A 21,543-nucleotide genomic window follows, 5' to 3' on the forward strand; every position below is an offset into this window, starting at 1 on the left:
CGGTCCTTATCCCTCCCTGAAGTCAGTGCAGACATTTAAGAGACTATGGATGCTAGGGACGCCCTCTCCCTGAAGTGTGCCACGTCACTGGTTTTAGGCCCTCAGGATCGATTTAAACCAGAAGCCTCGTAGGGTTAAATAATCTGAATTTATCATGCTGAATCTTTTAAAACTACATGAATAACTTAATGACTGCATACCGTGAGAATAAGGTAAAAATGAGCACGTATATACTCCTCATCTAAGGAACATTTCAGTATGCCTGAACGTTTGTCCACAGTTGTGGACACTGCGTGTGGCCTGACGTCACGCAGTTCGGACTGTCTCAGGCACCAGAGCTCTGCTTCAGAGCTGCAATCTCTCATCTCTGCACACTTGACTCTCGCCAATTCCCTAAAGAACTCCTAGGACATTAAAGTCCTACCCACCAAGCCTTATCAAGAGGGCTCCGTTCTTGCTTTTTCCTACTGAAACCCCCCTTTCCCCTCTCCCGGGGGTCAATCAGCAGAACGGTTAATACACAATTCTTTTCCATCACAAGTGTGTATCAAGATGTAGATATTCTCAAAGTTTTATGATCAGAATGTTATTCGGTTATTTTTACACTTGGCATGAATGAGAAAGTATGTTCCCAGCTAATCTAGAATCCCCAGCGTCTCGGATCTGAATTAACAAGTTTGCTGGATGATCCAATGTGCAAGTCACTGAAATTAGATTTGATCTCGTTAATGACATCACCATACATTTCTCTCATAAACTTCGTTTTCACTGTGCCATTAAATGAGGTGTGACTCCCCAAGTTTGCCTCCACTGTGTCCCTCTCCCACTTCTGTATAGAGCCAGCATATGATGCTTTCCCTGAAGATTGTGACGTCCCCAAAACATGCACAGAAATGGTGTAGTTCTCAAGAGTATCAGTGCCTGTCAGGTTTCACTATAAAGTGGTACATTGTTTCACACACACACATACACACACCCATGAACCCCACGGGCTCGTGTTGGCCTACAGGGCCCTTCCGATGCAAACACCTGCCTGGTCCGCTTTGCCATTTCCAACTGCAACGGACAACTTCTTTTCTCTTGCCACAACCCATGCCCCTAACCTTGAACGACACACCCTTTTAATACATATTGATCTATCTGAATTAGGTTTATTCTCCATAGCAAACGCTACGGAGTATACTTTGGGAGTAAAACTTGACGGTTCGGTTACAGACTCGCAAATGCATCCTCTGCTGTTCTGCATTTGTTCATCCTGCCGTGTAACACAGACGGTTCCGTGCCCATTACTCAAGGCCGGCCTCACAGTTATTTCTGTAGCTTCCCCCAAGCGCTGTTTCATAGAAGGCAGGTAGTTAGTAACTACTTGTAATAAATTAATAGTGATTCAACTTTAAAGTATCTTTCCTAGATCAATATGGTTTCCTGGAATTACTCTGAATTTTATATATATACAAATAATATAATCATAATATAAAATATACAATTTATTATAATTATATAAAATAAATAGAAAATTTGTGTATTAAGTTTACATATAAAAATATTCAAATGTGTATCTGTACATACACATGTATTTGTATAATTGTTTTATATATAAAATTCTGAATTATAATATATATATGTAAAATCTTAAAACATGGTGAAATTCTGAATTACATGTAATATATATATATATATAAAATCTTAAAGCATATGGTTATTTGAATTTCAAAGGAATTCTCCATGGGCTAAGTAATGTTTTGACCTGCCTTGCTTCTGTAAAAAAATAAACAGAATGAAAATAAACCATTAGACTTAACATTTACCTTTTCTACATCTGAGAGAGACGTCAGCGAGTGGCTCTGAAGAACCTCGGGTGCGGTGAATGCTCGAAGGTCCTGACTGCAGACATTTTCATCTGTGAAGGACACACTGCCAGACGGCAGCAACAGCAGTGACCACGGAGAGATGATGAAGCCAAGAGCAGCGGGGTCAGCAATGCTCACTGGTTGTATGTGCACCACACCAAAAGAAGAAATGATACACTCTTAAGATCAAGATTCAAAGAATCTGTAAGCACCTCAACAGATATCCCAGCCTGACGGTGCAGACATTAATACACGGTTTCAGTGTCACCTACATACAGGCACGGTCGCTGTTCACAGCTGTGCCTTTATTTGGCTTCATCACTTAACATCTGGAAGGCAGGTCTTAGAAACAATTCTACAAGTTAACCCAGGTTTTATACTAATATAAATTAGGAAATGGAGAAGGCTCAGGACTTGCCCACCATGGATTCTTTTGAGTACTCAGTGGAAACTATAGTTTCCAGACACTGTCTATATACATACAACTCTTTAAGTTCTTCCAATCACCTATATGTGGATGTCACATCAGAGGACTAAGAACACTTGGTTTTGGGTACGTGATTAGGGTGTGTGGGGATGGGAGCAGAAGTGGATAGACATCTTCCTCGGTGGCTCTCTCCACCTTAACTTCTGAACTAATACTCTCTCTCTCCCTCTCTCTCTCCTTCCCTTCCTCCCTCCCTCCCTTCCTCCCTCCTGGTGAGCTCTGAACTTGTCGACTGGCTGGGAGGGCTAGCCAGTGCACCCCAGGGCTCTCCTGTGCGTGGGGATTAGAGATGCATGTTGCACGCATGTTCTCTCTCGTGGGTACTGGGAATCGAAACTCGGGTTCTCATGCTCCCGTGTTTCAAAGCAACAAGGATATCTGCATATTTTGTTGCTTTTCACAAATGTTTACATATAAATAAGTGAAAATTAATCCAGTGAGACGGCTCACTGGGTAGAGGCACTTGCCGCCAAGCCTGACAACCTGAGTGAATCCCTGGGTTCCACCTGGCTGAAGGAGAGAACCAACTCCTGCAAGTTATCCTCTGACCTCCAAACACGGGCTGTGGCACACGCAAGCTCTACACGGACATATAAACCCACAAATAAAATGTAATTTAAAAATAAAAAAAAAAATACAAGCTGCTGTACACATCTTTTGTTGTTGTTGTTGTTGTTGTTAAAAGCTTTCTCTTTGGTGTGAACAATAAGTATACACCCCAGCTAGATATTGGAGACACTCGCTATAAAAGCAGTCTAAGTAATTCTCTTCAGATCACCTACTCAGGGAACAAGACGCCAGTGGCTGAATGCACAGCTGTGTGCGGGGAGAGGCCAATGCGCAGCTGTGCGCAGGGAGAAGCTATGCACAGCTGTGGGCGGGGAGGAGCCAATGCGCAGCTGTGTGCGGGGAGGGGCCAATGCGAAGCTGTGGGCGGGGAGAAGCCAATGAGAAGCTGTGTGCAGGGATCCCTGCAGCCAGGCTGGCGGCAGCGGCAGTCCACAGGCATGGAGTGTATTTCAGAGGTAGTGATAACAGAAATTCCTGAAAGATGAGAGAGAAGGAGCAGAGTCTGGGCGATGCTACGATTTGGATTTGAGCGGCTGAGAAATGGTGTTGCTCAACCTTAACACAGGGGAGACCGGAGACCGGTAACAAACAGGCTCTGCGGTGTGGCCTGGAAGGTGGTGGGGAGACGAGACCTCTCCGGTGGACTTAATTTCAAGGCGTGTGACACATTCAAATGGGATTTCAAGCAGGTAGTTGGATAGAGTCAGGGCTCAACAGACGTTTCTTGGGAGTTGCTGGCAGAAAGCATGGAACTGAAAGTCCTGAGATTTGAACGGTGATAAAATGCAGTGAGATGGAAGCTGAAGACCCAGGGCTGAGTCTTGGGGTCTTCCCGCCATGAACTCTCCGTTCCTTCTCCACTTTTCCAACAGTTCCTGGAAAAGAGCCGTCACACGCAGTTCTTCACAGCGGCCTTTCTGTCCATGGTACCTGGGCTTGAACGTGAATTGGGAAACTGGGAGTCTAATCCTCAAGGCCAATTCTACTTTGAGATAATACTGTTATCTTTGGAATCTTCATACATGTAAACAATGTGTTGTGGTCTTACCTAAGCCCCCAGCTTCACCCAATACGCTGTGGAACCCACCAACCTGTCTCCCCCTTACCTCATGCCTTCTTTCATCTTGCTACCATTATCCCCATTAATATTACAATCATTAGCCTTAACCCCAGCTAGTGCTGACCAGTGGTGTGGGGTCATCCACTGAGGCATGGGTAACCCACCTGCAGCCCAGGGTCAGTCCTTGACCACCCCTAGTGTAGAGACAGTCCTCATAATGTCTGGATGCCTGCTACCATTTTGAACTAAAAGATTATTGAGGATCAGAACTAATGCAGATGCATGAATGCTAGCTACCCAGAAGTCCATGTGCTGTCTTGCTATCCTGATGCCGAGTTCACACTCGCAGACGAGGGCTTGCCTTCCTCACTCTGCATCTCTGAGCACAGATCAGCTCTGCTGTCTTCAGTGCAGTATAAACTCAAAGGGACCGAAGACGAAACCAGCCACTGCCAGTGCTGGAACGGGGGTGGCTGGGAGGGGGCCGAGGCAGGAAAACTAAATTTAAAACTCCGTTACCAAGCAGGTGAGATAGCTCAGAGGGTAACGGGTGTCACCAAGCCCGAGGAGCTGGCCTCAATCTCAGTTCCGTGGTGGAGAGAGAAGAGACTCCCGAGTGCTGTCCTCTGACCTCCACACCTGTGTCTCTGCATGCACAGGTCCACGCACATTAAATTAAAACTAGATAAATGAACACAGGACAGAATGATTTCTAAAAATTCCTTATCGCTTATCTTTCGGAAATGAAACCTGTCAGTACAGCCAAGGTCACTACGGCCATTACTATGAGAAAATAAGAATTTTAACTTCTGCCTTATACCATTGCTGCTTACATGTGCTGCTTACAAAGTAGCTAATGTGTATTAGTGACTTTAAGCCTAATACTTTCATATAATACGAGCAGCAGTGCAGCTCACTGGCTACTAGACTCCAAAGTATACAGGGAGACAGAATAGATACATAAACAGACAAACAGAAGACACCGCACAGAGCATCTGAGACACAGAAAACAATACACAAGATCGTTCTATGGATTAAAAAGAAAAAGAAAAAACAACCATAATGCAGACAACACGTTTCTTTCTCAACTACACGTGGCCCTTTAAAGGGAAGATGACCAGTCAAACATGGGTGACGGTTGGCTTCCAGAGAGAGCGAGCGGAACTCAAAGGCAGTCAGGAGATTAAGTCTGGCGAGGGACTAGCAAGAACTTTGGCAGAGAAATGGCACTGAATGCGCAGAAATTGAATTATAAAGGGGGGGGCGGGGCAAGGCATGATTTTTCTCTTTCAAGAACACAGAAATGTCACGGATGTTTTCACAGTGGCTTTAAAGTACTGTGTAATGAGCCCAGAGCAACTGTGACCACAGACGCTCTGCTCTCAATTCCCAGAACACATACGTGACGTTTAAGCGCTGGATTCTTGAGGTAGTGGAGTCAAACCGCAGAATATATTTTTAAATAATTATGAAGGCTTATGTAAACCTAAAAGTGAGGGGATTTAAGAGTTGCGGCTGGAATCGTCTTTAATTCCCGCTTCCTGACAGCTAAGCGGAAGGATCTGAAAGCAAATGTTTTCAAAACCCCGCAGAGAGCGTTGGGAAAAGCAGGTTCCAGGAGCTTCGAGAGAGCGAGCGCCGAGGCCTGTGCTTCAGTCGTGCACTGACCACACTCCAAGGACGCTATTATTATGAAGAAGTAAATCTGATATGAACCAATTCCGGCAGCCAACGTGGTTCTTTCTGGAGCCTTTCCCGACGCTCCATGGGCAGAGTCGCTGGTCAGAGTCTCTGCAGCCGGGGTGAAGTTAGAAATACGCAGACACACACGTGATCTATAAAGAAACAACTGAGAGCACGTTTCGCAAACTAAAAACCCACGCACAGTCTAACAGCGATTCTTTCTTCCTGGGTCCTGCCATTTCCTTTAGAGTTCCACTTGGGCTGTGCGACTACAAGCCCAGCACTCAGGATGCTGAGGCTGGAGGGCAGGCAGGGCATGAGCCTGAGGACAACCTGGACAACCGAGTGGTTTAAGGACAGCTTCACAGCGAGACTCTCGTCTCCAAAAAGTAAATAAATAAAATAAAAGGGTAAGTGATTATAATCGGGTTAGAAAACATGGTACAAGGGAACAGTCAGCAAAAGCAACAGAGACTAATATAGGAATTCAGAATAAACCATTTCATGCACAAGCTCCTGTCTGAGGTCAAGTAGCTCGAGGAGAGAAGTTACAGACTCGCTGGTTCTGCATTCTATTAGGGTGGCTGACAAAAATCTACGCAGGTTACTGTCCAAAACGCTGAAGAATTTGATAGTTACTCATCATACAGGATTCTCTGAATGTTCAGTTCTTTTCATAGTCCGTTAGGATCAATTCACTGATAAATGTGCTGCTGCATAACTGAAACAAAACCGGCTTGGGGCAGCTATTCTCCATCTTGGCCCATCCCTCCATCCCCATCATCCTCTCCACTGTCTCCCTTCCCACCCCTCCGTCACCGTATCTCCCCTCCCCTTTCTGTATAGTAGGATTTTGTGATAAATTATAATCTTCTGAAATTATAGTAGATACTATAGGGTGATTAATTATAACTCGACAATTTATTTACTCCTAAGTGTTGGTCCTGCTTTTTAAATGTCACTTTCCTTAACAAAAAGGCTAAAATAAACATTCCAGTTCTAGGCTGGAGAAATGGCTCAGGGTTAAGAGCACTGAGCTCTTCCAGAGGTCCTGAGTTCAATTCCCAGCAACCACATGGTGGCTCACAACCATCTGTAATGAGGTCTGATGCCCTCTTTGGCCTGTAGGTGCATAGCAGGCAGAAAGCTGCATGATGTATATATAAAAATAGATATTTAAAAAAAAAAATTCCAGTTCTGAAAAGAAAACTGGACCAATGCTCTGAGCTTACCTGTAACACCGACGCTCTCATTGTACCTGTAACACTGACGCTCTCACTGTGCCTGTAACACCGACACTCTCACTGTACCTGTAACACCGACACTCTCACTGTGCCTGTAACACCGACACTCTCACTGTGCCTGTAACACTGACACTCTCACTGTGCCTGTAACATTGACACTCTCACTGTGCCTGTAACACTGACACTCTCACTGTGCCTGTAACACTGACACTCTCACTGTACCTGTAACACTGACACTCTCACTGTGCCTGTAACACTGACACTCTCACTGTACCTGTAACACCGACACTCTCCCTGTAACACTGACACTCTCACTGTGCCTGTAACACTGACACTCTCACTGTACCTGTAATACTGACACTCTCACTGTGCCTGTAACACTGACACTCTCACTGTGCCTGTAACACTGACACTCTCAGTGTACCTATAACACTGACACTCTCAGTGTACCTGTAACACTGACACTCTCAGTGTACCTGTAACACCGACGCTCTCACTGTACCTGTAATACCGACACTCTCACTGTACCTGTAACAATGACGCTCTCACTGTACCTGTAACACCGACGCTCTCACTGTACCTGTAGCACCGACTCTCTCACTGTACCTGTAACAATGACGCTCTCACTGTACCTGTAACATTGACACTCTCACTGTACCTGTAACACTGACACTCTCACTGTACCTGTAACAATGACGCTCTCACTGTACCTGTAACACCGATGCTCTCACTGTACCTGTAACACCGACACTCTCACTGTACCTGTAACAATGACGCTCTCACTGTACCTGTAACACCGACACTCTCACTGTGCCTGTAACACTGACACTCTCACTGTACCTATAACACCGATGCTCTCACTGTACCTGTAACACTGACACTCTCACTGTACCTGTAACACTGACACTCTCACTGTACCTGTAACACTGACGCTCTCAGTGTACCTGTAACAACAAAAACTCTACCAATGATCTCATTGTACCTGCAACAAGGCAAACTCGTAATGATGGCCTCCTAGAAGACACTGATGTCATTTAAGTTAGCTGAGATAGCCAGTCAGGACAAAGCATTTCACGTAAGCTCCCATAAGCCCGAGAGTCTTCAGCACTTGCACGTGCTATAGTTGGTCTCAGATCAAAGACACCACCCAAATCCACAAGCTTATCCAGGAGTGTACAAATCACCAGAGAAACCGCCTGCTTCTTTCCATCCTTCTAAGATTCCCCTTGCGTTAGTGCAGTCCATACTTCCTATGCAATACAACGTAGTCAAGGGTCAGACTGAAGCATAAGTCGCCTCCAAGGCCTTGGCCTGATGTGCAGACCTCACAGCTGTGGTCTCAAGAGCAAATAGATCCGTCTGTCACTCCACATCTGTAATGCAGTCCTGAACCCATAAAGCTACTGTGAGGATTACTGGGGAAAGACAACACTTCCATCAAAGGCGGCCACGGCACACCTCGGGTTCTGTCCCGATCAGCTGGTGACTTGTGTTCTCCCCCAGAGAAAGCAGCAAGTGCCCCACAGACAGGTTCTGCAGTTTCAAAAACACATCACACTACTGTGTTCTCAGTGCCTGGGAATAGTTCTGAGTTTTTTTATTTTTGTGTCCTTTGCTTACAAGTCATATTAGAAATACAATTAGAAGAATGAAGTTTTGTGATATGTGAATTTTTTTTTAAAGATTTATTTATTTTATGTATCAAAGGACACTGTCGCTGTCTTCAGACACACCAGAAGAGGGTATCTGATCCCATTACAGATGGTTGGGAGCTACCATGTGGTTGCTGGGAATTGAACTCAGGACCTCTAGAAGAGCAGTCAGTGCTCTTAACCACTAAGCCATCTCTCCAGCCCCAGTGAATGTGTTCTTCAATTAAAACTAAATTCCTTGGAGAGTGTCTCTTCTCTCAGCAGTCTACCTAAGGCACAGCATTCCTAGTTAGCACAGTCCTTAAGCTAGAGCACTTGATTTAAGGTTTGACAATCAAGCCAATTAGTACATGGACGGCTAATTACACTGCTTGCCAAATTGATGTTTTACTGTACCTAGCAATTAGCTTGAACTATAACGTGATTTAGTTCGTGCAAATATTTATTTGAATGTAAATCACCATGGTATCGGCTTTGGAATTTGTTTTACTTATAATAGAAGTTGTAGAGGCCTGGTAACAAAAATTACAGGACACTGTCCCTCCAATCTGACAGAACTACTTTGTGAGTCTTTCTCACTAGAGTAAGATGTTCTTTGTTCATCTTGTTCTTTGGTTTCTCCAGACAGGGTCTGTCTTGTAGCCCTGGCTGTCCTGGAACTCACTCTGTAGACCAGGCCGGCCTTGAACTCAGAGGTCTGCCTGCCTGTCTCCTGAGTGCTGGGATTAAAGGCATGTGCTATGGTTGCCCAGTTAAAGCAGTCACACCTTCCATCCCTTCCCCTTCCCCTCCCCTTCCCCTTCTTCTTCCCATCTCTTTGCTCCCAAACAAGCAAGTTGCAGCCTAAGCCACAACCACTGTAACCTTGGTGTGGCTTCTAACCAATGAGGCATCTGGTAGTTTGTGTTCAAGTATTTACAAGATTCTTCAGGGGGAGTGGAATCATGCAACTTGGTAATGTAAAAGTAGAGATTCTGAGTTATTATTGTTTTAAAATAATAGGGCTTAAATGTCTGTCAACGGATAGACGGAAGCAGGTCTCAGGGTTTGTTTCTTCCTTGGCTGCCTAACTAAAACAGCCTAAGAAGAGGTTCTCTCTCCCTCTCCCTGCCCATCACGTTACCAGGAACATTTCTGGGTTTTGACATAATAAAACATTCCTCTCTAATTTTCCTTCAGCTTCCCGGTTGTCCTGGTTAGGTTTTTTTGGTTTGTTTGTTTGTTTGTTTGTTTCCAACTTGACCATTAGTTGATCATCTGGGAAGAGAGAACCAAAAATGAAAAAAAGAGTCTCCAAAAAAATATACTGTAGACAAGCCTGTGGACCATTTCATTTCCTGCCTGCTGTGGGCCCACCCCGGGCAGGTGAGCCTGGGTTATGTGAGAAGGCAGGCTGAGTAAACGGGAGCTGTAAGCAGTGCTCCTCCATGGTGCTTTCTGCTTGGGCTCCTGCCTCGGGTTCCTGCCCTGGAACCCTCTCTGACGGCAGTCACCTGACTGCCCTGACACCCTGATGGCAGTCACCTGACTGCCCTGACACCCTAACTGACAGCAGTCACCTGACTGCCCTGACATGACACCCTGATGGCAGTCACCTGACTGCCCTGACACCCTAACTGACAGCAGTCACCTGACTGCCCTGACACCCTAACTGACAGCAGTCACCTGACTGCCCTGACACCCTAACTGACAGCAGTCACCTGACTGCCCTGACACCCTAACTGACAGCAGTCACCTGACTGCCCTGACACCCTGACGGAAGTCACCTGAAAGCGTAGGATGGAATGAACTGCTTCCCTCCTCAGGTGACTTTTGGTCATGGTGTTTTATCGACCACAGAAATCAAACTATGACACCAACAACCTTCATTACCAATAAAATTACACCTCCAAAAGTTATGACAAGTTATGAATAAAATGCTTTGCAACTCTAGTTCACACAGTTCTTCCACAGCTGTAAGTGGTTAAGGATAGAAACTGAATTCTCTAACCAGCAGGTACAACATCATTATTTATTAAAAATGTTGTCTGTCAGTGTAAACCCTCTATGGACACCAAAACATAGGACTACTCAATCCTACACATAAAACGCCATGTCATTTACATATAAGCTATGCATATCTTTACAATGACTTACAATTCTGAATGCTCTGTAAACAGTTCTATACTGCACTGTTCAAGGAATCCTGACAAGATAAACCCTCTGTTCAGTGTAGACACGGCCACCAGCCTATTCACACTTTCAATCCAAGGCTGTCAGAATTCGTGGGGCAGAACTCACACATGTGGAGAGCAGCTTACACTTGACAGAAATCGATCTGTCTTCAGTTTTAGCTCTATTCTACAGGCCAACAGCTTTTAAAGACATCCTGCATCCCTGCTGTGGTGTCCTGCATCCCTGCTCTGTGACATCCTGCATCCCTGCTCTGAAACTCCTCAGTTTGGACTTTTCGGGTCACAAGGTGGGAGGGGGAGTGTGTTTTTTAATTTCTCCATAAAGAATACTTTGGCTCCTTTGAACTTCAACGCCAAGACACTAAATGAATCAAGCAGAGAACACTGTGTCTGTGTCAGAGGCTACCATTTGGTAGGCTTGATGTTCAACTGTGACTCAAACATACTTATAAAATGTATGATTCTCGGAGCTTCAGGTCATTGTAAAACATGGGCCTGTGTTTCTGAGCATGGAGAGCTTTCTTGCAAATTCAGAAGAAGGGGTACAGGTCACAGCACAGGGTTTCACTGTTCACACCAGCCGACTCCCCAACGCAACTGGGAACCACTGCTCTTTACGGGCAGGATGTCACTGTTAGCAAAAGATGGCTCCACGGCTCAACTGACTTGTTCGTGTTCTTATCCTTAACTTTATATGATTGACAAATTCATCAGAGGCTAGAGTGCATATGGCTTTATGTGCCTCCATACTGCTTGTGTGCTTTTGTTACCATTCATAAAGCTACACGTAAGACAAAAACAAGAGCTAAGGCAAGTCAGAAAGTGTAACTAGTAAGTGTAACCAAATTATAATTAAATCATGGTATGAGAATTAACATGGTATGAGAATTAAGTTCAGGTGAGAGATGAGATTTAAATTGTTCTTCTTTAGTTGTTACAATTAAGAACAATACTATTTACTATACAAATTATGCCAACATTTTAAAAGTCCTCCTAAGTGTAAAGGTAGAAACAAGCCCTGTGGGCGATGTGGCGTTTCTCACTGGGGAGGGACTCGAGACCAGCATCCTCTCCCTGTAAGCTCTCTCTGCATGTATTCGACTGCCTGGTTAGAGGGCATAGAGTCAAAGTAATGGGAAGACACAGGCAGTTCTGTTTGCAGGGTACGGCCTGTTCTCCACAAGGGCTTCGTACACTTGTCAGGCAACCTACACTATTTTCAGAATGTCAAATACTAAGTTTAGTTTCGTGTTTTCTGGTTTGTCTCCAGGGAACAAATGGGGCAATTTCATCTAGTTCAAACACATTTGACTTTAAGGACCTGTTAATTCTGGTCCAACAAACACGAGGCAAGACGCAGCACGTCGACGACAACTGATGAGTCCTCTCAATGTGCTAACTTTCGATGGCAGACAAACAGGGGTGCAATAAAAGGTGAGCAGGTAGGGCCTGGTCTTCTGGAAGCTGAACTACTATATAAAACATTTCAGTCCATAAGACCTCCTTACATTTTACCATAAAGGCTTTGAAAACGTCCCAAGCCAAGTTCAAGCTCGCTATCAACGAGGATTGGTCTTTATACTCTGTGATGTTGATTGGTTGACTTGCGATCTTCAACACTCGCTTGTTTCTCTTCGAGGATGCTTTGGCTACTTTTAAGCATGGTAGATTTTAGGCCACTCTCACTTTGTGCAAAACCACAGCCTGTTGCAACTATATCCACCGTCAACTCAGAGAAACCTGCCGGCCTTTTAGTGATGCGCCTTCTCACCCAGAAACGAGGCACAGACCTGTTTACTCTGCCTCTAACTTCGTTACTAAGGTCCTCACTCACTTGTTTCCTCAGATTTATTTTGCATTTTTTTTCATATTTCAAATTTTAATTGTTACGTTTTCTATAAAATGGTAACTGAAAACTTCAGTTTCTAAGTGTTCATTTCTACTACGTAGCGATACTTTTATTTTGTATATCAACGCGCAGGAGAAATTGAGGGTTTTTTAAAAAAAAAATTATGTGTTCCCCTGCACATAGAGTTCTGCTTCCTGAGGTGCACATAATTAGGAAGACACAATCGTGTTGTGACCCTAGATGGAATTCCTCCAGAAAACTCATTTCAATTATCACATTCAAGTTAAAGAATAACAACTACTGATGTAAAACTGTGTTCCCTGCTACTTCTTTAAAAAAAAAAAAAAATCACAGTTACGGCACAGACCACGGAACGATGGAGGGAGAAATGCACTGCAGCAGATGGCAAAGAAAAGGGCCACAAGGTGACACTGTCAGGACTGAGTGCAGCACAGTCAAGAGGAAAGTTCCAGACCATTAATATCATTCACTATCCTGAGGAATTATCACCGTTCACACATCCAAAGTCAGAAGATGACAAACCGTTTTAATATCGATCGTTAACAACCCCGAGTTGTAGCTCAGAGGCTGAAAGAACTCGCTCTTTTCAAATCGCCTCAGAATACTTACAAAGCTGGATGGTATGTGCGACCACAGGAAATGCTCGAAACCTTTTCAGCACTCACACAGGGAGCTCGAGGAGAGAAAACAGAACAAAAGGAGAACAGGCTACCGCCGCTGTGTGTCAGAAGTGAGTGCTAACGATCCCCGATTGGACTTCTCCGAGGACAAACGCCTCTGAAGATGCTCTCCTTCAGCAAGATGGTGCCTGGGCACCGCTATCCAGCAACAAAGATCTCGGCTTTAAGCTTCCAGGATGACGAGGAAGGAGAGCTCCGTTAGGTTCTGACCTTCTGCTCGACAATCCCCAGACGAGCTCTGCTTCCAGTTCCGTCCTCACAGGGACTGTGCCCCTTGAGCGACAGGCTCAAGGTGACAGGGGGAAAGCCACCACCAAGAACCAGAGAAAGGTGTATACAAGGACAGAGGGAGGTGAAGAGGGCCAAGGTGGGAGACATTATTTCAGAAAAAGGAACGGACGGAGGCCATTCATTCCAGCAGCTCTTCCCGCTCACCTCCCCGGGTCACTCACTCACACATCACATCAAACGCAGTCCATCCTGAGCTAACCAGATAGTAATCATTTTCCTTCAGCTCGCTGTTTTGGGGTCAGGATGAAAGCTTGTGGGAAAATGTCACTGCACGATCAAACGTGAAGACGGTGTAGATCAAACGAACACGGGCTCCTCCTACCCAAGTGGCAACCACGATCACTGGTAACTTCTCGACAGTCAACAAAGCCAAACTTAATTTGTTCCTATTACTGCTATTTTTTAAAAAGATTTATTATATATAAGTACACTGCAGCTGTCTTCAGACACACCAGAAGAGGGCATCGGATCCCATTACAGATGGTTGTGAGCCACCATGTGGTTGCTGGGACTTGAACTCAGGACCTCTGGAAGAGCAGTCAGTGCTCTTAAGCATTGAGCCATCTCTCTAGCCCACTACTACTGCTATTATTCTGCTCCTTACACCGAGGGACATCCAGTTAGCGACTCCCTTGGGTATATGAGACACAGCTGCTTCATATGTCTAATTTTCCACACATCTAATACATCTTCATTGTAAAATGCCAATATATTATGCAACGACCACTGCTCGGTGACGAGGGCTGTGAATACAAGCTTTCAATCTCTTAACAGCATTATGAAATTTGAAAGAAGGAAACCCCTCCAGGGTACTTAGAGTGGGCAAGATGCTTCATACTCTGTGAGTCATGGCCAGTTGGTGTAATAAAGAGCTGCTATCGCTCCCTCCCTGAACATCTGTAGTGTGCACTGTCTGTCATTCCTCTGGCACCATTTGGAAGCCGTAAGCCTCTCACACGCATCTGTCTGATCCGAATCAATGCCTGAAGGGCAGCAAAGACACCTTGCATTCTTGGACCCCTCCCACGGTGCCTCACAAGGAGAGGTTTCTTCACATAATTGACTATTGTTACCTGCTAATTGACTAAGATACCTCTGAAGCAGGGCTGTATGTTCTACACTCTGGATTGCCTATAATTCTGAATTTTCTGGAAAAGTAAAGATAAAGAGTTCTGTTACTCAGAACATCCTGCATTTCAGGACAGTGCTCCAAACCCCTGGACGGCAAGCAGCGATGGCTGGGCCCAGCTACTTTTGGTTCAAGTGCTTCCTCCCTAGACTGTAAAATCATCAACGTATGTATCAGCAATGAAGCGTCAGCCATCTGTCCTGAGCCCTTGGCTCCAAACATTCTGGTCATCCGCTCTGGGCCCTCCTTTCACCTGTGCTCATCCTTCCCAAGAGGTTCCCAAGTCATAGTCAGTGATTCTGCCCTAAGACGGTTCTCAAACTGCAGCGTGCATCAGTGTTGTCAGGGGCTTGAGATGCACAAACTCCGGGCTGCCCTGAGAGTCTCTTACTTTAGTGGGTCTGTGGTGTGGGCCTGCGTACGGCCAAGGCTCTACTGGGCCTACACTTTGAAGGCTATTATTTCCCTCAATGTCACTAGTTCTGTCTTGTTTGTTGTGCCTGGTTTACTTATTCGACCAGGTTTTAAAGACCGAGTCTCCCACTAGGCTAAGCTCCTCGTCCAGAGAGGTGGCAACCGTGTGGGATGAACAACACCTCAGCTAACAGTTCAGACAACTGAAGGCTAACTTCGAGCTCCCAATGCAAGGCGACCTTCTGGGCCAATCGACCACCTATGAGGGAAGCGTAGAACCACTCATTCCGTCAGCGCTGCCCAGTGTCTGCTCCTCTCTCCAGCCAGAAAGTTCTCTTTGCTCCCTCTCACAGGGTCGACTACTTTCCTTTCCAGCATGAGCTCTGCGCCAACGTAATGCGCAGAAGCCTTTCGTTCCCTCTCTGCACCAAGTCAGACCCTCCTGCCGTGGGATCTCAGTCCCCGAAGGGCCTGGCTTCTGGGCCCTTGCTGCTGTTATATTTGCCTATATCAGCACTTTATTAATAATTACTCTGCACACTGAAACACACGCTCCCAGTGAATACCAAGTGCTTGATTTTGAGAATCACTGTTTCCCGTGACAGGTACGTGTATTGTGCTCATATTAATTCAGGCAGTTGAATTTTTCCAACCCTGAGAAATATGGTAAGGCATTTTTTTCTACACTCTATCAAAATGAGGAATATTGAAACAGACAACAAATTTACTACTGTTTTCAGCTACTCAACATGCAAAATTTCAAAAATGACTTACCTCTTCTGAATACTTCTTGCAGGCTCTCAGCACTTTGATTTAATACAGCCCATATTTCCTCCTCCTGCAGAGGTCCACCCCGAACCTCCAGGGCCTCTGCTAGTGACACATGCATATTACCTAGGAAACAAAAGTAGGAGAAGATTTATTCAGGAGCATCTTAACTATGCGTTTATCAGTAAAAGCTCTACATCAGGGCGAGCAACGCACTCCCATCTACCTAATTCTTTAGTGTGGCCTTTCAATCTAAATATAACCTAGAGGTTTAAACTTGAGAAAGTGAAGAAAGTGGACAAACGCCCCTTAGGACAATGTCTTGGTCTGTGTAACAGTGTTAGCCAAAAAGACTCTTGGGAAAAGTATTGGGGAGTACTTTGTGAGGGCAGAGGGAAGGGGGCACAGAGCAAGTCGCTGGGCTTCCCAGCACTCAGGTCAAGCTCTGTTCTTTCTGTAACAAACACAGAGAAGAAGAGAGGGAAGACCCCACAGCTACACAAGAGGAAGTGGGGATAAGAAAAAGCCCATTGCTTGTGCTCATTAACTGTTTTCTATAATCTCTGACGCATGTGTTATCATGGGAATTTTACACTGAAAGTAGTCAGCTATCCCTAGACTCAGCTGTGCTGCGAATGCCCTGCCTGCTCCTAGGAAAGTCATTGCCCCTCAGCACCTGTTTCCCATCTGTGGCCTGGGAAAGATGGTGGTGCTGGTGGTGGTGATATCCCTTTGGGTATCTATAACAAGAAAAGAGTGCATGCCTGAGACTGTTTTGTAATTTAACATCATACAGAAACTAAATTAACAAAAGACCAGAAAAGTTTCTCTGAGGCCATACTTTTATCACAATTTTCCTAGTGTTTCTATGGGTGATATATTTATAAAAGTTAAGATGTTCTATTGGGCTCAATAATTCTACTTTAATTTGGGAAGGAGAAAATATCACTTCTTAAAATCCTCCCATGTGCATATTCCTGAGCTGATACATCTCAGAGAAATGGGTCCTTTACAGCGACAGCTGAGACTTGTGCTTCCCCAAGTCCGCTAAACCATGATACTACTGTGGGAGTGGTCGAGTGGTAGACAGAAGCCCGGTAAGGACTGAAGGAAGCTGTTGATAACTACTGCAGTGTAGGAGCGTGTCGGGTGGTAGACAGAAGCCAGCGGGCCTTTCTGAAGGAAGCAGCATGTGTCAGGCATTGTCGTTATCTTAACCACACTCACTACATTTTCAAAAATTAGCCCACGAAGGCATCTGGTTTAGACAGGCAACTTGCATTTACCCAACCAGCAAGAAAACACTCAAGTGATCTGAAGGAGCCAATGGAAAAAAATGGGGATGGGGAGGCTCTAATTGGGGAAGAGAAGTTAGGAAGGAAAAGATTACAATAACAGTAAGGATGTCTGAAAAAGCTGTAAGCCATCACACCATTACTAATGTACCTAGAACTACCTACAGTGCATGTAAGTTGGTATACAGATAGACACATGTGGTTTAAATAAAACTTTCCACCTGGTCTGACTGTGTTCCCCCCAAGAGCTGCACACCATCCAGTCAGAACCTAATACCAGGCATGAGAAGTCCTCGATGGAGTTGTTGGACAGGGTTGTCCAAGAGGCTCCTGAAACACAGCTTAGTGCAGTTGCCATTGGTGTTCTCCCAGAGATGGAAGGCAAGTCGCCACTGTTGAAGACGCTGTGCACCTTGGATACAAGTCCCAGAGACCCTGAGGTGGATCTGGCATGAATGCCTCCTCCCTGACAACCAACCAACTTTCATGATACCAGAAGGTGCCATGCAAGTTTCCAAAGGAGGGAAGCAGCCAACGGTCCTACCGAGCTTCGATGCTCACGATCTACAACAGCTAGCATGGCATGATACCCTATAAGGGTGCATGCAGAAGTGTAACACGTACCTTACTGGTAACCAGCCACTCTATAATTGAACTTACGGCACATTCGACAAGAAGGAAAACATGCCTGGTACTGGAAATCTAGCCAGCCAAGCGCTAGTGAAGTCATGGGTACTACAGAGTTTGCAACCTCTAATTTACCAGACTAACATAATCCTAACAACAATCTATAACAATCTGTCCCTGTACCCACAGATAAGTGCAGTCTTCACTCCTCATCAAGGAAGCTTCTCTTTGCAGCAAACAGACTTCATTACACTCAACCACAACTGATCGGAATGGAGGTGGAGGAATCAGTCCCAGCTGATACCTCTACAACAAGACGCCTGTACAAAGAGTAGGGCTCAGGGATCACTGTGGAAGAGGCGGCGAAGGGTCAGAGAGGAGAGGAACAGGGAGTCTGTGTGAGGTTGTGTCTCTTACAAGTGTCAGAAAAGCTACACTCAGAAAGTCCCACCAACATTGATGCTTAAACACGAGCCACGCAAGTTTGCTAGTGTGGAGGGTGGAGAACGCAAGGGCCTCAAAAATATTCAAAAATGTAGACTTATAATCCTGCCTGAAAAGAAGCAACTCCGGCTACAAGAAGGGCCAGCCTCGTCTTCTCGGCAGTCTATCCACAGTGTATAATGTGGGAAGTAAATGGGAAGACAGAAGAGTCTGCTGAGAAAGCTCGAGTTTTTATTCCGCTCGTATAAGAAAGGAGGCTGTTTACTCCGACGCTGTCTCTAGGTTTCTGTGTGCCTCATTATAACAGCAGCGTATCATTAGTATAGGGGACGCACTGCTAAGAGATATGTGAGCGATTATCGTTCTCATGAGATGTTTTAATAAACTGAGGTTTCAACAGAGGCATCAGGATCCTCTTAGCAATCAGATACCAGCATGGCTTGAGAGGGAATGCCCTGCAGCAAGTTTCCGAAGTGCCTGAGAACCGGTTAGATGACTCCTGAGCCTACACACCCCGAATAAAGGCATTGCACAAGCAGGGAGTCTTTGAAGGGAGTTATGCTGGTTTTCATGTCTCCTCTAGAGCTACAGGGGTGTGGGATGAGGCCTTCCTTTCAACGTGAAGGCAGTGAAAGAGGTTTCATTTGGACCACTTGAAGTGCTTGACGTGTTCTCTGGAGCTAGATAGTATCTGATAAAGACCCTGGTTATCACCCTGAGGTCCCACAAGAGGGAGGGGCACTCGGTATCAAAGCAGGGCCACAGTTCTATGGGTGGGAGAGGTGAAAGGCAGGGCAGCAGAACTCAGGGAGCAAATCTGCACAGTGGACACAATGGAGGGTGAGAGTGCCCCAGGATGTAGGCAGTGAGTGTGTTTGCAGAACTCTGGAGTTGTTCTACACAGCCCCCAAAGGAACTAAAGCCACTGAGGGGCTATAGTACAGAAGTGAATTGCATGGTCTGTGAATTTCATGTCAAAAAGTTGTTGAATGAAACAGGTTCCTCCCCTGCCACTGGGTCAAGGGTCAAGTATGAACAGAAGCGTGCAGGGAAGAACCAAAACTGGGTGAGAGCAAGGAGAGGGGTAAAGGGAGACGAGGAGGGAGAACCAGGATTACAGAGTGGCCTGAGAGAGAGGCAGGCTGAAGGCCTGCAGGCTCAGGAGACTGGCTAGCTGGAGAGAGAGGTAACTTTCTGCACTGTCACAGACACTGTTGCTCCAGTGAAAGACTCTTAAAAGCCATTTGAAACAGCACAGTTCATCCCTGACCACAGACCCAGTTCAGGACCAAGGAGTCCGAGGGGAAGACTGCCTGCTTTTCTCTCTCTTGGTCTCAGTTTTAAGTGTGATGTGGACAGACGACCAACCAGTGGGGACAACAGCTGCTGTCAGCACTGCCTGCCAACACAGGAATCTAACCAGAGAGAGAAGCTCAAGCCTGTGGTGCGGGATTGAAACGTTGACCCGTGATACGCTGAGGAGGCGCTTTTAATTAGGGGCTCCACCGAGTCTTTTAACTTAAGTAACTGTAATTATTTCTGCTATCAAAGAGTTAACTAGAGGAAGATGGACCTGAGGATTCAGATAGAGAGGCAGAGAAATAAAGACAAAGAGAAGTAGTGTTATACGAAGTTGCCTATGATCCTACCTTAGGCATACCACTGCCCTTGTAATGTATTTGTAGTGTATATGCACAAAATTAAAATCTTAAAGTTTTTGTTTATACTTTTAAAGAAACTTGTTTTGAAAAACTTAACATTCCTTATATAGAAGAAAAATTTAAAAAACAAAAGATAACTTTTCATGCAACAGAACTTTTTCAGTGCTTGGTTTGATGCTGACCCAGTGGGTACTATATTATATTAACCATCTGTTAAGTTGTATTTGAAGTAATATGTTTGTTTTTTTCATTATAAAGTTTCTAGGCATTCTTGCGGCTAAAATTTAAAACCACAAAAATATTTGATTTTCAAAATAGTACCATTAAGGTAACTCATTGGATTTTATTTAGTTTACATCTTTACTAGAAAAAAAAAGATTTAAGATTTTTTTTAATAACTACCTCACCTGGTCATCTAATCTGAGGATAAAATGTTGTGGAAACTTTTAATACAGTCAACAACTGAAGAAAAGAATCAGTTAGGAAAAATGTAAAGTTTGACGTTTCAAGTATCACCTTTGGAGATGGTGTTAGACACTGTGTGGGGACATGTAAGTGAGTGTCTACAGGAACATGTAGGTGAGTGTCTGCAGGGACATGTAGGTGACTGCCATTATTTTCCTATGGTACTCTTTTCCCATAAGTAAAACAATTTTATTTCACTTATGTTCTTGGCATATGGTACATGACAGCTACAATGTTGGTGTTTGCTTTGTTTGTTGTTGCTTTAATTCTCTCCAGGCGGCACAGGAGAATTAGCTCTCAAGAAAGAATATTAACCAAGAACAACCTTATGAAACCTCAGAAGTCTACCCTAACTCAACCACACAAATACCAACACAGAAACACAAAATACATGAATAATTGAGGCAACTGGACTTCTCCAGAAGTTTATAGTTCTCCAAAATCTAAGTCCAAAACAGAGAAATGGTGAAAATTCCAAAGAATCCAAAGCTATGTAGTTTTTAAAATTCTCAATGGCCCCACAGATGTGAGGTCATTCGTTACAAAAACGAAAAAGGTAATTCCAAACAAAAAGGTACTCTCCTGATTGATTTTTGTCAACTGGAAGATTTTTGAGCACAGAAAAAAATGAACTAAAGAGACTCAACAACAACATCTATAAAAATCTGTGAACAAAAAAGCTCGATAGATCAAATCGACAGTAGAAAGCAGTCACTGAGATGGACGCAGAAGGCCGTGGAGTCCCAGGAAGTGAAGACAAAGCTGAGCAACAACACATAGATCACACCCATACGAGCACTCAAGTCCTCTGGAAAGCGCTGGGAATGCAGCTCACGTAGTAGAATGCCTGTCGTGTATATGTCAAGTCCTGAATTTGACCTACATAAAAACCAGAGTAGTGTGCGTGCAATCCTACATGGGGAATGGAGGCTGAAACACCAGAACGTAAGCAGCCTGGTCTACAAAGTAAGTTCCAGGACATTGAAGGCTACAAAGAGAACTCCGTCTCAAAAAACTAACCAACCAACAAATAAAACAAAACAAAACCTGAGATAACAGAGACCCTGTCTCAAAAACAGTCAACAAACAAAACCAAAAATTTTTAAGACTTTTTAAAAAGAATTATATATTTATTTTATGCATGTGAGTACACTGTAGCTGTCTTCAGACACACCAGAA

The 21,543-nt window shown here is 44.7% G+C and overlaps 1 protein-coding gene across 6 annotated transcripts in view; it reads right to left on the reverse strand.

Moving 5' to 3' along the window:
• The window catches only part of Ptpn13 (protein tyrosine phosphatase, non-receptor type 13), a 174,398-nt gene that overhangs the window by 119,045 nt on the left and 33,810 nt on the right, over nucleotides 1–21,543 (reverse strand). For all 6 annotated transcript variants that reach the window (XM_039092276.2, XM_063273454.1, XM_063273453.1 and 3 more), the window contains exons 2-3: nucleotides 15,879–15,998; nucleotides 1,809–1,987 (exon numbers count right to left, since the gene is read on the reverse strand). In XM_039092276.2, coding sequence (XP_038948204.1) covers nucleotides 1,809–1,987; nucleotides 15,879–15,993 — 294 coding nt within the window. In that variant the 5' untranslated portion in view covers nucleotides 15,994–15,998. The remainder of the gene's footprint in view (nucleotides 1–1,808; nucleotides 1,988–15,878; nucleotides 15,999–21,543) is intronic.

The sequence above is a fragment of the Rattus norvegicus genome, chromosome 14 (genome assembly GCF_036323735.1).
Source record: "Rattus norvegicus strain BN/NHsdMcwi chromosome 14, GRCr8, whole genome shotgun sequence".
Taxonomy (NCBI): Eukaryota; Metazoa; Chordata; class Mammalia; order Rodentia; family Muridae; genus Rattus; species Rattus norvegicus.